The sequence below is a fragment of the Phalacrocorax carbo genome, chromosome 17, assembly GCF_963921805.1.
Source record: "Phalacrocorax carbo chromosome 17, bPhaCar2.1, whole genome shotgun sequence".
Taxonomy (NCBI): domain Eukaryota; kingdom Metazoa; phylum Chordata; class Aves; order Suliformes; family Phalacrocoracidae; genus Phalacrocorax; species Phalacrocorax carbo.
Window position 1 is genome coordinate 4,598,226 of NC_087529.1, and position 17,345 is coordinate 4,615,570.

Sequence of the window (17,345 nt, forward strand, 5' to 3'; positions counted from 1 at the left end):
ATACTACAGACAATCATTTATATACTTATACGCTTGATAACATGCAGGGGAAGTAGCTGAAACCAATGTGGATGATAAAGATGTCTTCAAGTAGAGCAGCGAATTTGGGGAGGGTGAGGTGGGGGAAGAAATCTGGCCCAAAGAGGCAAGCTGCAAGGATTCACAGACACAGGCAGTGTTTGTGAACTAAAGCTAGTTTTGGAGATTGTTTCAAGACTACTCAGTATTGCTGCTTTCCCTGAGGACACTACGTTTCATAGGCTGGTTAGATAATTCTGCAAAGCAACAGCCTTGACAGCCCTAAAGAACAATAAATGCACATGGCAATGGACAGTTTCCTTTTACACTAATGCTTTGTCTTTACACAGATATTTTAACTACGAACAGGCCAAGAGGATTATACATTAAAGGAAAAGTGCTGGGAAAGGGTCTTAACTCCACCTCCTCGGTGGCAGGAAACAGTTTGTATTTTTCCTTGCAAACACGTCTAGCTAAACATGACTTACCAAAACACTGCAGTTTCTGTGAATGAGCTTGTTTGCATTTTTATCTCCTTATCATAAAAATTATTTAATGTCAGCAGCAGCAACAGGTGCATAAGAGTGGATAAAAATATAATTATCTAAATGAATTATCAACATCAGCAGACGATGTGGCAGCAGTTACCTTGAACTACAATATAAAATAACACCTATGCTCTATGGCTAATAGCGTCTATTAAAGGCTTTTATATAAATTACAAATATATTGGCTGACCTGGTTGTAGTCAATGCTTAAAAATATTTATATGAAAAATTAAGTATAGGCTTGCACACCTAGTTTTAGACATACTCATTTGAAAATAGTGATCTGTATTTGTAGAGTAAAATATTATACAACCAAAATACATCCTTGCAATGACCTTTTATCTCAAAACAGAACTCACATACCTATAAGTGAAAGTAAAATAATGCAGGAATTGAGAAAAAAATTCCAGCCAAAAGGCACATCTAACACAGTGTTGTGCGCTATTAATTACTTTTTCATATTCTTTTTCTACCTTGTGAGTTTTCATCCTTTTTCTGCGCAGCGTGGAAAAAAGAAGACCCTAACTTTTTTAGGTGTCCACAGCATTTCGAGCTGGGAGCACACCGACAGATGGACAGGTAGAAGCAACAGATCTGATCTGGCGCCAATGTCGCTTTTCCCAGTCACATTCTGACATGCTGCCTTTTGGCCCAGATGTCCACTTTCTGCATTTTAAAACACCTGCGTCACGTAACATGCTGGCGTAAGCTGCACTGACAACCGTGCAGAGGGTGTTGTTTCCCCCTGAGTACCTTTACATATGCTAAGTTGTTCCCTCGTGAAACTTTGACTGTTACATCACTTTGATCTTGACTACACCCTGGATAAAAAAGGAGTGACTTGCTACTCGCTGTTGGTATTCTCTCTTTTGAATTGCCAAAATAAAAAATAACATAAATACTCATTTATCTATAAAAACAATATAAATATATAGGGGTTTATATATGTATAATATACATATATCTATACCTATAGATACATAAATGTTTCTGAATATGCAACGCCATGCATGTTGGCTCCCTGTGAGCAACGTGGCTGGATGAGACACAGGACAAGGCAGGTGGGCAGCCGTCCCTGGAAGCGATGCCAAGGCTCCCGAGGGAAGCAGCTGTCTGAGACTCTGGCTGGAAGTAGCCCAGCAATCAGGAGTTCCAGGGGAGAGGGAAAATGCAGATGCACTCACTTGTCACTGAGTATTGAATTCACGAGAGGAAATGGCTAAAAGCATGAGAAGAAATGAGGTGAAGAAACCCTGAAGACTATAGGGGATCTAGTGGGTCACACTTTCAAGGCCTGCCAAGCACTCACATTTTGGCTATATGACAGCTGCACAACTTTGATTCGCATCAAAAAGAAAGTATATTTGCTACTCTACCATTACTAATACAGTTGGTTACATGAAGCCCTGTTCTAGGGTAGAACATGTACCGAAATAAACGCAGGTTGAAAAACCAACTCGGAAAGTCACACTCAGCTTACAATGCGTACGTAAGACAAGACAAAGAGTTGTCACAAAGTACTTACAGCCAGCAAGAAGATACTGGTAGTACTGTACGGCATCTGCAGCCAGGAGCAGTGGATGGTTTGCATTAAATGGTGGTTGGAGTTCATTCCACTGAGGAGTTCTGAGGTAAAACACAAGACTATTAATATTTAAGCTAATACAGAGAATGTAAATCAGTGTTTCTGTCATCACATGTAATTATCTATACAAGCTCACAAAATGTTTGTAATTATTTAAATTAGCTTGTTCAAACACTGCGATTCACCACAGGCAGTTGAGCAGCATGACTGAATCACGCAGATTGCGAGGCAAAGACAATACTTGTTTGTTGACTGCAGCATGTATTGCGCAAAAGAATGATGAAGGCGGTTTAGATTAAGTTGGTAAATACGTTTAGGACCATTGTATGTCACGCTGACGTTATATAAACACACAACAGAAGCTGGGAAACTTTTTTGTTCTGTTAACTAGCATTGCTTTTATACTGTAAAGTCATTGAGCATTTACAAACTGTGAAAATAAAGCTGTGTAAAGTTATGGACTATTGATCCAATTAGAATTTTCAATTCCATTACAACCTACTCATTTCAACAATAATGGTCTAGAAGTCTGTGTTGTAATTTTAATTAGGGTGGGCCATTCCTAAATAGCTTGGTAAATCAAGTATTGATCAATCTAGTCCAGCCATAAGCAGCACTAAGGAATACAGGAGACAAGAAAAATCGATAGCAAAATATTTTAAAACGTCAAAAGCACTGACAACACTTTCTCATCAATTTTTGTTTACTTTCTTCCACATGTCAGGAATAATTTCTTCAACTGTCTTAAGAAATGCTACCTTCAGCTACTTAAGAGGATAACTCGCCTGATTCTTTGCAATGCTTCATCGTGGAAACCTCACTCATGTCTCGTGGCAGAATTCTGTACTTTAACACTATTAAAATAATTGTTTCTAGTCCTTATATAAAAAGCTGAATTACAATCTGATCATTGCAAATCACTGATTGATAAGGATCTCTATTGATCCATTAACATGTCCATGTAGCTGCACGCCTACAGAAGTATTCAAATGGTTAGCTCCCATTCAGACATGTAAACACATACACAACTATATGAAAAGGTAGGCTTGAATTTGCTGTTGAGAGTCCTCTCTTCCAAAGGAGAACTTCAAGCGTCTTAAAGATAAACTTTAAGATAAAAATATAGGTGAAAACCATGATGCAGTTCATTCACCCCTTCCACACACACACACAAAATAAGCTCACAATCATTTTTGGGACAAAAAGAAGAAGAAAAAGTAGAAAGAATGAGCTACCTAACCAAAGTCCAGCTGGCTCTTGGGCATGTCATCATTTCCAGAGGTGTGTCATCACTAATCTTCGGGGCGGTGCTGAGCGGACGTGGTTCCAATACGTGCTCCACCAGGCTACCGTAACAACTTATAATATACAATGACTCCACTACAAACTGTTTTGATTGATCTGTTTGCAAGAAGACAGAAAATCTTACTGGAATAGCACAGCGGAAACAGAAAAAAGCCCTTATAGAAAGACCCTTTGTTCTTTTTAGTCTCTTGCCTTTATATGCTTTTATATGCTTGCGGCCAAAATTGTGAATTAGAAGTGGAAGGGCTGGAGAGACAAAGACCCAATTTTCCCCCTCGTTTCAAAAATATACATGTAACTCGCATAAGAGAAGGTGGAACAGAGTTTCTCGCCAGGGTGTGTTGAGGTAATTACACATTGCCAAGCATATGACTGTACATTTGCTTTAGCAAGAGCATCTCACCTTTACCTCACAGCTTTTTCAGTGCAGCTTCAACACAGTATTGTTGGATTGAACTATCAAGTTTGTCTTCTGTCATTATATCATAATAAAAGACCAATGATTTATTTCACTAATTAAAATGTCTTGTAAATGGTCCTATTCACCAAAAGCACCCCAAGCATGTTGTCAAATATCTCCATTGTTACTGAGGCGAAGGAAGAAAATCTACAGGTAAGCACCATCTGCTCAGAAGTTATCACAAAGTGAGAAAACAAAACAGAGAATTTAAATTTAAATGCAAGTCCTATTTTTGTAATATACCAACCTTTTTCTCTTTTCAGACCGGGATTGTTTGCAAACCATGACCTTGATGATCCAAAGACTGCAGCGACACAAAACTCTCCTCCCACAGACTTACTGGGTGAAATCTGTGGAGCCGGTTTGGATTTGCTTAAAGAAAGAACAAAATAAAATTATGAAAGTTAACTCTCAAAAATTAAGATGTCCCTTGCTTAGTACTCATTCTAAGGTGCTAATTCAGAAGTGGTGAATATCTGCAGTTCCCATAAGATTTAGCAGGTTTTACAGATGCTCAGTGTTTCTCGATAATAGGGTCCCAAATTCCCCTTGATCACTGAACTCATTAACTCATTAACAAGAACAGCACCGGCTCATAATGGAGAATTAGTTGAACTGTTTAAAAGACCCAATATTGAATATTTGCATTCAATAGAAACAACTTCCGAAGTGAATACAAACATTTAAAATTGTATGTCCTTTGGGAATGAAAATATAGATTCTGAGTCAGTCATTCTAAGTGGTTGATATTTTCTTGCATTTTCAAAAGAAACTTCCAAATAACACTAACATTGACTGCTGATCAGTTGTAACTCAGCACAGTCCTGATGCCATTGAAACTGGTAGGATATGTGTGACATGGGAAAAAGGGTAAGAGGGAAACACATGCGGAGGGTACAAGGAAAGGTAAACAACACATATGTTCATGAGCTACATGTTAGAACAAATTAGTAATTATATCATGTAAAAAGAGATTAAGACACATTCTCCTCTGAAACACCACAATGTGCATGTAGCAGATACAGCGGCTTATAATTATGTTTTGTTGGAACATCATTTACTGTTCCTCCTTACATCACGTAACATCATGCTTTGTATAAACTCAAAGCTATTTTTCAGGGCACTGCCCATTTCCTCCATTCATTAAACCAGGATTTCACCCCTTCCTTGAGAAGAAAGCTGTCTGAGAAGCTCACGCAGGATTCCTCCCTCTCCAAATTACCTTTTTTCCAGTCTTTTTAATTGGATTATTTTGTATTTCTCTACTCAATTTCACTGCTCCCTTCTCTTTCTACCTCTCCCTCCTTTCCTTTATTCTTCCATTAATTTCTTGTCCCACATTATATCAGCCTGTGATTACACCATCACATTAACTTGGTCATTTTTAAGTTATTATCTTCAAATCTAAGAAGCGTGTGTGTGCATATATGCGCGTGCATACAAATTATTGCAGTATTATGATGGAATTAAGCAGCAGAAAAATATTTTAAATCAGCAGAAAGCAATTCAAACACTACACATAATTATAATGGCACTTAATTCATACTACCATTTTTTGGTAATGACAAATTACTTGTATAGAGGCAAGGTGATTCAACAGAATGAACCAATAGGGACATTAAAGCAGAAACAGATTATGAATCAATATAATGTAAAAATAACATAAGAAAAGAGAGCTAAAGCAAAATTACTCTACAAGCTGGGCTTCTCTAAAACTCCTGCATCTAGCTGCAGAGACTGCCCCTCTCTAAAGACCTTTGTCTTGGTCCCTTACAGCTCAGCCCTGATCTCATGGAAATAAGTGGCAAAACTCGCGCTGATTTCAAACACTTCTATTTCCTTCCAACAACTAGCTGTAGTAAGTGACACGTGGAAGCTACGGCAGATGGCTAAAAACACACAGCCTCCATCATAACTGTCACGCAACTTGAAACATTAAAATTGCCTTCAACTTGAACTCACTTAAAGCAGCAAATACTTTTTGCATAGCATACGAGAAATTAAGTCATTTATGAAAACGGGAGGAATGACTAATTGTTTGCACTCGCACTGTATTTTCAGCCAGGTTTCTGAAAGGGATTTACAGAAGGTGTAAGTGAGCTTCCCAACACCTTGTGCCGTATTACTCTGCCAGGCTTACAGATGGACCCACTGAAGCACTGAGGGGCTGAGCTACTTGCCATAAATCCTGCGCACGGCAAGCCTATGGTCAGAAGGGGAAAGATAATAATTAAAAAAAGACCTTTCAAAAGGCATTCCATCACACCGACCAGAGTCAGTGGAAAGATTCAGACAAACTTTCAACGACTTAGATCACTCCTGGAGCTCTCGTACATGCAGGAAGAGCTAGAACGTCCCAAAAGAGCAACTGCAATTTATAGTCAGTAACTTTGATATTGAACCACCACAAAACACTTAATCTCCAACTGTTAAAACTACAGTGACAGACTACTGGGTCAGAAATCCGTGTTCCAAAAAGTTCCTGACTATAAAGATATTACATTGCTTGCAGCGGCACCTCACAATCTGTATTAGGATATTTAAATTGCTATTAACATATTAAGTATTTATTAGCTGCTCAGAAAAATTCAGAATAGATTTCTTTCACTTTGAAATAGTCAGATGTCACAAAACCAGTATTTTTAATTACTGTAACAAACTGTGTATCGATAACTACTTCTAGCTCTCACTTTCCAAATATTCATGCACTAATATTCCTTCAGAAATGGAAATGGAAATGTATGCACTAATTAGAGTCCTGTTACTTACTGATCTATACGTCAATCAATAAATGATTGCTTTCAATGTAGAACACGATTGTTCAGAAGGAGTGTGCTACCCATCAGTCAATAGAAAGCAAACTACGAGTACAGATATGACTCAGCCATATTCACTTCCTCTTCTAAACTCTTGAAAAGAGAATCTGTCTATACTATCTCAATATTCTTAACATTCTGGGTTTTTACTCAACACAATCTGAGGTTATTAAAGTAATTTAAAGTGGAAAAAATTAGGAGCAAATGCTATTCTCAACCACAAACTGGAGTAGACTTCTACAGAGACGTAACTACAGAGACTTCAACTGGTTCTTCAAGCCCTTAAGCAGAAGGGCACGCTGCACTCTAACAACGTATTTTTGCCTGGTTCTCCACACTCTTCCTCCCAAAGACCTATCCTCAACTAAATACAGTTATGAACAACCTTAGAGGAAATGGTCTAAGCTACGTTCTATTTACACCACATCTTGAAGATGTACATCTTTCAAGGCATGCATTTAAGTGTTGGTTTCAGTGCCAAAACATTTTCCCTTGGAGAATGATGTTTTGTAGACAGAAAGAGCAGACCTTGTAAAACACGATTACTCATGTGGTTAAACTTAGTCCTGCTAAAAAATAAAGACAAACAACAAAAAAAAATGACTAGTGCATGATACTGCTTTAGTCATATTTCTGAAAAAACTGCCAAGATGCCAATAAGTCTGTTCTGAAAACCATCGTAACTCAGGAATCTTTCCTTTTACCACCATTTTCCTTTATCCCTGAGTTTTCATCAACACATTCCAACTCAAATTTCTTTCTTTCAGTAAACCTCAAAAGCCCCGTTATTTTCAGTAATGCCATTAGAAAAATATATTTTCATGTCATTGTGATATTTTAACAACTTAGAAACTATAAATCCCCCTTATTATGTAGATGCAAACACCCTCTCAGCTTTATAAATGATAACAAAACAATAATGTTGAAGGTAGGTGGTGAATGACTTGTTTCTGCTATGAACTCCTGCTCTTTACTTGCTCTTAGCCTGTCAGCACCTCATAAATTATTCCGAGAACTGAAATCAAGGCACATTTGGCCTCATTTTTGAAAACAGCTAATTTAAAAGAATCTTCACAATCTGGTAACTTTAAAAAGATTGTACCGTATTTTTACCGAAAGGGGTTGCGATGCAGGAAGCGCAGGTTGTTGGGAATCAACACTGAAAACAAGAAAGCGAAGCTAATGGGACCAAACCAGTCATCCTTGTAATTTCAGTCTTCCACAGTGAGAAACAACAGCACTATATTTAAGATGTAAGGAGGATGAAAAGGCAGTGTACTTCTTCCTGTCTGGGTCTACCCGGCTGTGTAACTACACCAAGAATTCAATGAGACACAGCAGTATTTTCACCCCAGTTGTATCTGCACAGAGACCTACAGCAGGAGTACAATAGTAATAAAAACCCCTTTCAAGTACATAGATCTTTTTCCACTATAAATTTAATAAGAGCCACGCCTCCACTGAAGACCACGTTCATGTCATTTCAGTTACCAACAGCTGACATTCACCCACCTCAGCGAAGTCAATGACAGAGTCACCTGCCGAAAGTCAAGTTAATCCCAAACTCCAGCTAAATACCATAAAATTTAGGGAAATTTGTTTTGTTGATGAAAATTAACGTCTCTAACAGAATTTTGGAGGATTATTTCCATTTTAAACACAGAAGCACCGCGACGTACATGTATACATGTCCAACGAAAAACATACACGAGCATTTTCTACTGAAATGGCACAAAAAGCGATGGGAGCAAACTAAAGAAGAAAATTAAGACATCACTTTGTCAGATCTTAAAAAAATTTAAAAAAAAAGAGTCTCAGAATAGCAGGCAAGTTCTTTCATGTTGACAATGTAATACAAAAAGATTAAGAGCTACTGAAACAATTCAGTGCTACCCCTTGTTGACTTCTGTAATGAATTAAACTCTGTCGTAAACTCTGGAAATGTATTGTGTTAGTTTTTAGAAAAATCATAACTAATGACAATATCCCAACTAGTTTTTGGTTTTTTATTATTATTCATTTTTCTACTTTATGTAAGAAAGAATCAGTAAGTATTAATACCATTAAAATATTTTGAAAACCATAGGCAACTATGAAAACTGGAGGCTACCCAGTACAGCGATGGAGTGCTCCTCAAACAGCTTTATGTATCATAAAATATTGCTGGCTCTTAAATTAGTCTTTAAGTTCATAGTCAAATAAATAACATGACTTTAAAAGAAATAAATTGCATATATATGATATGAAGGAACCGCTTTACAAATTCAAATAGTATCAATCAAATAGAAAGTGTCTGCAAAGACTGAGAATCACATTGGTTTTGTATTCCCAACGAACAGGTTTCAAATACATCAGATTCATAACAACAAAAGCACTTATCCACAACTCCACAGCTAAACCCGCTGAAATGGAAACAGACATGCTTTTGAAGGTTAAAGTTTTATCTAGACTACATAAGCAGCAACAAAAGTATCAGGAAAAAATATTGCATGAAATTTGCAATTACACATAAAATTACTGAAAAAGCTCATCTGTCTCAAAATACATACATTTTAATTAATTTATCATTGTGCCTAAAACAAGAAAATGGAGACATGTTTCCAGTTGTCAAGTCATGAATAAAGCAAGAGAAAGCAAGAAAAGAAATGGTAGGTTCCTTTATTGGCCAGGCAGTAAGCTGTCAAATCTCCATTCTTTTTTTACATAATTTTAGGTCTCATTAAGACCTTAATGGAAACAACATGATTTCTTCCCCCACCCAAAGCGTGTTTTTTATCCTAATTTCTCTGTAGGCTAGTAAAGACCATATTTTTGAGCTAGCAATGGCATTAAACAAACCACAAGAGAGTCTTGTGAAAGACAGGCAACAATTTTTGAGTCTATTTCATATATCCCCCTCTTTAATCTAGGCCTTTTAATCTTGCCTCAATCTAAAATCATTTCTGGCTGACAAGCGTCTCTGCTGCTTCATGCAGGGGGTGACTGAAACATCCATTTGCTAAGACAATCCACTTTCAAAACTCTTCTTCCAGAGCCCTTTCAGTTCTTAGATCACCATCAGACAAAATACTTAGGTGCATCATAAACTACATTTAGAAATGGTTCTTAGGAAGACTACTTCAGTAGCCAGGTATTCTCTAGGAACACGGCAAGGTCACCTTCTTTCCTTTAATGCCATATTTAGTGCCATCGCTTTTCCTGTCTCCGGTATAGCTCCCGTATTCCCCATCCGCTGTCCTCTGCCATTCTATTAAGAACCCTGTAGCCTAACAAAGCTCTTAAGAAGTTCTCTCTGCTGAAGAAAGTATTTTGACAGAGACTTAAGGGGGTGATATACGTGGAACAAACTTCAAGTAGTAGAAACAAGAGCTACATACAACTCTTCTAACAGATACTGATAGATATAAGCTAGTCAGTATCCTTAGCTAAAGTTAAAAACCCCAAACAAACCCAAAAAACTCCTAGTTGAGAGCTTCTAAGTTTTCTAAGAAAGTTGTACCGTGTTCAAAATTCTTCCATTTTTGTTGCCTAGATCTTCAACCACCTAACCCCCATTCTGTTATAAAAAGGTGACTGGAGGTTATGTAGCACCGGAGGTTATGCAGCACTGGAGGAATACAGAACCAAGCTCCGACACAGGGAACCTTGATAACACTTGTTTTTCCTTCTGTCTGTATTTTTGTAATGTGCTGCAATTTTACATATAAAAAGCAAAATCTCTTATTATTTCAAATATCCTGATTTTAACAGAACTGTGGCTTATTTTTTACCTCCAGTGTGATAAGCTTAATTTTTCATTTCGCAATGCCTGTGTGACTTGCTTCATCTCTCTTACTGCGGGACTTTACTGACTACTCACTGCTAATCTGGCTTATTTTCAAGAGGTCACCATCGATGCTTTCTGTCTGTAAGCAACTTAGTGCTACAATAATAAAGGAAGCTATATAGAAAAAACAAAAAGAGGCTTGTTTTGGAAAGATACTGTGACAAGTTTTGCCCACTGGGAAATAATTTATTTTTTCAACTTCTCTGCTACTTAAAAATTAAATGCCCTCTCAAAGGTAAAAAAGAAAAAACGAAAGAGAACACATTCCTTTGACAATGCTCAATGGTGAACATGCATCCATAGTTTAAAAGTGAAATTATGCAGTGCTTCCACCTATGGATCAGCCATGCAATAAACAAATTACAAAAATAAAAATAATTCAAAAATTAAAAAGTCTAAGCACAGAGTTATTTTCAGTGAGGACAGCAAATGAATTATAGGCATGCTGGGTTTGAACTGGGAACTCACCATGGAGCTTTTATGGAAAAACATCCTGCTCCAAACAGGTAAGGTCTTCACGTAAAGGGGAAAAATGCACAGAAATTAGATGAAAACTCAATCACCAACAAGTACACTGTATATCATGCTATTAAGATTTATGCAGAAGGTAAACAAAATAATTTTTTATAACCATTCATGATGCCCTGAAAGAGATGTAGACCTCTAATGTAACCGCATGCTGGCGCTCACAGGCACAACGGCTCACGTGAACAGTCCCGCTGACAACGCAACCGCCCACAGAAGCAGGAGCTGACGGCTCTCCATGCACAACGGCTGGGACAAACGTAAGGCATCAGTTGCAAGCAGGATTTAACGTTATAATTCAAGGTGAACACAGGTTAGGTCTCCTTCCTGAAATCTCCTGACAAATCTGAGGCAAAAGCAGTCAAGAGCCTTAAACAGGTATTAAGGTCAAAACTAACAGAAAAAGTAAATTAGCATCAAAAGCAACGAATACGTGGGTGTTTTCATGGAACCCTGAAGGGCTGAGCGGGACAGTTTTACAAATTTACTGAAAAGAGGCAAGTCCTAAGTAAAAACGACAAGTACAAGCACAACCTTTTCGAGAAAATTACTCAGCCCTTTTTCTGGGACAGAGACACGCTATTAAATGAAAAATCTTTAGCAAGTGTACGGCACAGCAATCTTATTCCCCGCCTTACAAGCTTGCATGGAATGCAGGAAAGAGAACCCTAACTTATGTTCAAAATAACCTGCTTAATGTTTTTGGCCACTCAGCAATTTATCTACACCATGATTTTGTTGTTGGTGGCGTTTTGTTCAAATATTTTGCACGGCCTCTACTTTTTAAAGTGGTGTCACACCCCATTAATTTTAGTGCATTTTTAACGGGTATCTCCCTTGTTCTTTATATCGCCCTTGAAAAAGCCATCGCCATACTAACATTTGCATAAATCCTGAAAAGGAGGAACAGGAGGTAAATTTGGAGCTACTCACACGCTCAAGGCTTCTTTGATTCTCATTTGGGATGTAACACCACCCACAAAATTGCTGAATAATTGATGTTGTAAATGCCAATGTGCCATTTTTGTTTTTATACTCTGACTCAGCAATAAATTCTGGCTAGTTGAAACAAATGAAATATTTTCAGGCAATCAACTAACAGAAAAGGTCTATAATAGAAAGATGTATAAAGCACTTGGCCATACGCCTACACAATTAGAAGGATACCAGCCTGATAAAAAAGAATTCTGTGAACTAAATTTGACATGAGCACAACATCAGTGAATGAAGAAATCCCCTTAAAAAAACATTTAGGTGAAGGCATAAACCTAAGACATATATTCTTTGACATGCAAAGATGTAAAAATCCAATAAAGAATAGAATATTGAAGGAAAAAAAAAAGCAATCCTATTTTTTATTAGTAATACAGGCCAAAAAACATACCAACGATCTTTTGAACTCTGTATAAGCCTTCAACTGTTTGTATTTAAATAAATGTTGGGTTAACACTCTGTGGGAGAGCGCTCCTTTGGTACAACCAGCTGCCTTTCTAGACATAATATATCACCTCTGAACAGTGATAAAACCCAATTAAATAGTATGAACAGTATGAATTGTACGATCTCCTACATGCTCAACACATGAAGACCCTGAGTCCAAGACCACCCTAATGGCTCAGGAGAAGATTAGCCCAGCACTATAGCACTGTTTAAATACTAAGTCTTCTGCATAACCCATAGCCAATGGAATTCAAAACCCAGAACGCATCTAGTCTAACTTTGAAGAGTCACTGGAGAGTGGTCAAATCTGATGGGGAGCTTAGAATTTCTAAATTATGATCCTGCATGTTTTGGCAAGTATTTTTTTCCCTTGCCTCAGTTTCTCTGCCTGCAAAAAGCAGGCACATGACATTCAGCTGAGCTCATTAGAACCCTGTAGAAGCTAACACTTTTTTTTTTTTGCACAACTTACTATGTTAACCATGATTACCCTTGCAAATTAACAAATTCTCTCCGTTTTAATTACAAATTGACCCAGGTGGATACATGTTTCAATGGAAGGTTTTGTTTGTTCGCTTTTAACATGGATACAGAATCTTGTTTCATGAAGAAAATGTAATTACACTTCCAAAGACTATGGTAGAGTCTTAATAAAAAGCCTTAAGTGTGAGAGAGGCAACTTAACATTTCCTTTCTGTCTGGGAGACCTGATTTCTTTTAAGACAACCATTTTTTTCCTATGATATTTACGTAAGCGATTGTTTTTCACTATTTCCTTCACATAATACGGATGGTATGCTAATTGAGAGGGAGAGAATGTACAAATTACAGGATAACCCAACCTTGAAATGACAGCACCAGATGGCTACGCTCGGTGACAGTAACAGGGCAATGTCAAGGCAAAAAAACTCACTGAGGTTCCCCATTCTCGTAGCTAGTGAGAAATTCCAAAGGAAAATTATTGAATGAAGATGATTCCTGATTCAAAACTCCAACTTTTCTAATTTCTTGTCCGAGTCTGAGTTTTAGCAAATTGAAAACTGACACATTCTTTGATTTTGTGTTACTGTTTAACAAAAACCATTTAAACTTTTAATACGGTGTGCGACACCCACTTAATTCTAACCCTCATTGCTGCACGTTGCTGTAGCGAGAACCCTTTCACAAATAGTGCCGTCTGAACACAATTTAGTGCAAATCACTTTATTTCATATCAATTACAAATCACTACAGTAGTTGCTTTATTACCAAAATGTATTATAAAAGCCAAAGGTGACACAAAACACGTCTGAGGAATGTGCCAGGAAGAGAATGTCTGGCTTCACGATGCAGGAAAGCTGACCTACTGTACTGAATTCTTTAGCTTTACTTTTTAATTTCGTTCTTGACTTTTTTAGTTACTTTTACAGTCACTTTTTCCTACTTTATTGTATCATGACGACATGACTTTGCATTCCTTATCTTTGTTTGCTTCAGTAGTAGAACCTGGGATAAACTAAGCTCTCTGAGTCAAAATAAAACACATGGGTATCAGCGATTTTCAGTACATTTAACAAAAGCAATGAGAAACACTAAAATGATAAAATTGCACGGGACACTTTACCTACTTTTCCCTTTCCTTATTGGGGGTGGAATGAAGGATGGGATAAAGAACAAATAGTTTCATGTTTAAAAACACACTATCTACATCTTTCGGATGGAAAAACGTAAGGTTTATTCCTTTTCCTATAAGGTACATTGGCTGCCTCTGTTTTGACAAGACCCAACTAATGCAGGTTACATCCTGGTGTTTCACTAAAGCTATAATGAATTTGAGAATGAAGTATGATACAAATATAATTACTATATCCCTTGAGAAAGTTAAAACAAATGCTGCTGTCAGAGACACAAACTTTTACAACAGTTTTTCTTTTGGGGCAATTATTGTATCTTTTATTCCCCTCCTTCCTCTCACAGCTCATCTGCGTCCCCGCATTCTTACAAACTGGAAACTAACTACAACTCATTCCACAAACACAAGGAACGCTTATAATCTACTGCAAAGCACAAAGCTGTCTTCTAACATACTCTGATTCACTGCCTTTTATAGACAAGCATGAGATGGATCATACAGTTCTTCCCCTTTCAGATCTATAAGCCCTTTGTAAATAGCAATGAATTAACCCATTCACCAGACCTGAGAAGGAATTCAGCATTACTATTAAAATTTTGAGAGGGAAACTGAGGCACGGATAAAGACTTATTAAATCTAGCTCTTTTTCTGTCTTACATCCCCCTAATCTTTAAAACATAAGATGCTTCCTTGCTCATTAATGTTAGAGCCCCTTCGGGAAAGCCTATCTGCTCCTCAGAATGTGCTGACAGTACAAACTGCAGGGAAGCGAGTCAATGGGACAACAAAATATAGGGACAAAAATTAAGTGCTTCATGAAGGTGCAGAAATTACAATGAGAGACTTGAAAAAAATCAAGGGAAAAACGGAGGGGAGGGAACAAGGAAACAATAATGATGGCAAGAGGGGAGGTAATGCTCTGAGATATTCAGTGCTGAGAATGTAAATTGTGTTCAGAATAAGAGTTTAATGACTGATCAGAAAATGTTCCAAACCCCACAAGTTTACATGAGGGGGGAAAAAAAAAAGCACCTGTGATGAACAGCGCAGTAACGACACAACAGATTCTGGTCTTTCATTCCCATAGGGCTACTGTGAACATTTTTTAAAAATTTACTGCCATTCCACTTGTCAAGTAAAATGACATGCTTTGCAGCTCTGCTTGAGACAGATGATATTAAGAGCACTGATCAGTCCTTTCAGTACCTGAGAAATATTTTGCTGTCTTGGATACTAGCAGGAAAAAAACCCAACTTGCCTTTTTGGTTAATAAAACCTGCAAACCTCAAGATGTCTAATATTAAAGAAGCTTTTTCATATGTTAAAAGCAAATGAAATGGAAAAATCCGGAACTACTCATGATGTGGTATTCTTTTAGTTTTGCTTTTTACTTTTAGAAATGTACTGCAACAGATTAAATTTTTAATTCTTTAAAACTAGCAACAACAGAAAAGGAATCTGCTTTGAGGGCCACTGAACAGCGGCTGTAAAACCCAACTGATAGCCATTTCGTCTCCTTTTCTGATCGCTGCACAATCACAAGGTTAAGCAGCTGCTCCCAAAGAAGAGCCTTGTTTCCTCGGAGCAGTGCTTAAAGGTGCTGACCATGTAGGTGTAAATACATCTGTCTTTTGCCATTTGCAGTAATACATGCCTCCTACACTTCTCAGAGTGAGGCAGATGGTCCCTGTCCTGTCTAAATATTACACTGTACAGACTTACATCGCTATGTGTTTCTAGAAATATGAGGGCAGATGTTAAATATGTTAAACACACGCTTTGCCCCCTGGAGGTTTAAGTTAAGGCTGCTGTCTCAATTTGGTCATTTTAGGCATGCCAGGCTTCTTGGATCCTAGGCATTCCTCTTAAATCCCTGCTTTATAAATACAGCTTTTCATGTTAATTTTGTGTACTTTCATCAAATATTTTGGATGCAGAACAAATGAAGGAAGCTCTCAGCTTAGCATTACACATCTACACGGGCTTCACTGAAAATTATGATCCTCATTCATGAAAACTCTATTTACACAGCAGGGTATTTCCCATGACTGTTGTTTCCCCCCCTTACATAAGCCTCACCGAGTATTTTAAATTTAATTAGTTTTAAAAATTACACAAAATAATAGGACACGGACAATTTGTGAATAGTAAAATTTACTTACAGAAAACTATGAATATAAACACTCTTTGAATACGTTTAAGATATTTAAGAATAAAACATTAAATAAAATAATGCAGATTTATTACATTTGCAATGGTTCTGGAAAAGCTTGCTGGTATCACCACAGCATTAAGGAAACAGCCTTTGCAAAAGCCACTTCATTAATTACAGTTGTAAACCAAGTGCTTTTTCTAAGATCATCCTATCACCCTACCTTCCCCCCGAGAGACCCTCAGGCGGCTTTTTTTCCTGTGTCTTGTCCCCCATAGTTCTAAGTGTCTATTCCACTTCCAGGAGTCTACCAACTGAGCCCAGAATTACATTTCTGTCCTTCCCTAACCATACTCTTCAAGTGACCTTTTTGATATTTTTCCCTCTTTCAGGAACCGTAACTTCCCACTTACCTCCATGCACACCAACCTCCCTCCGATCCCACCTCCCTGCCCGTCCTCACCCAAGATCACACCTTCCTATACTTTAAAAATTCACCTGATTGCTAGTGCAATCTACTTCCCTTGCCCACATTTAAATTGTAAGCACGAAAAAAAGAGCCAAAATAAGCAACTGAAATGTGTGGAAGAAGTGAAACCACATTACCCTTGTACCTTTTCTTTACTGTTTCACAAGTCCCATTTACAATTATCTATGAAGTTCAGGGACTTATCTGCAGACAGCCTCTGTGCTTAGGGCAACTGCGTGTCCGTAGTTCAGGATTTGGCTCAACAACCCTAATGAAATTCCTGTTTACAGCAGCAAGAGCAGGACTGGATTGTTAGATAGACATACTCAGCAATACACGTGCACACATGTGCATACATACGTAAGCTTTAGAACCTTATCACACATACTTAGAGCACTAAACAAATAATAGCAGATATTACAGGATGTCCAGAACACTCAAGCACAGAATATGGGAGTTACTCGGGGAGAGGGAATGTCCGTGAGCTCTCGCCTGAAAAATAATTCCTGGTTCATGAAACACACGGTAAAATTCACCTCAGCATCAGGGTTTGGGCAAGAAACCACTGAAGCAAGAAAGGCAGTGCCTG

At 37.7% G+C, this 17,345-nt stretch overlaps 1 protein-coding gene across 6 annotated transcripts in view; it reads right to left on the reverse strand.

Annotated features, from left to right (window-relative positions):
• BCAS3 (BCAS3 microtubule associated cell migration factor) overlaps positions 1-17,345 on the reverse strand; it is a 370,477-nt gene that overhangs the window by 214,173 nt on the left and 138,959 nt on the right. For 5 of the 6 annotated variants that reach the window (XM_064467926.1, XM_064467925.1, XM_064467928.1 and 2 more), the window contains 3 exons: positions 4,164-4,288; positions 3,387-3,552; positions 2,092-2,192 (listed from right to left, as the gene is read on the reverse strand). In XM_064467926.1, coding sequence (XP_064323996.1) covers positions 2,092-2,192; positions 3,387-3,552; positions 4,164-4,288 — 392 coding nt within the window. Of the gene's footprint in view, positions 1-2,091; positions 2,193-3,386; positions 3,553-4,163; positions 4,289-11,026; positions 11,072-17,345 lie in introns of all 6 variants that reach the window. The other variant, XM_064467929.1, reaches the window with a different exon arrangement.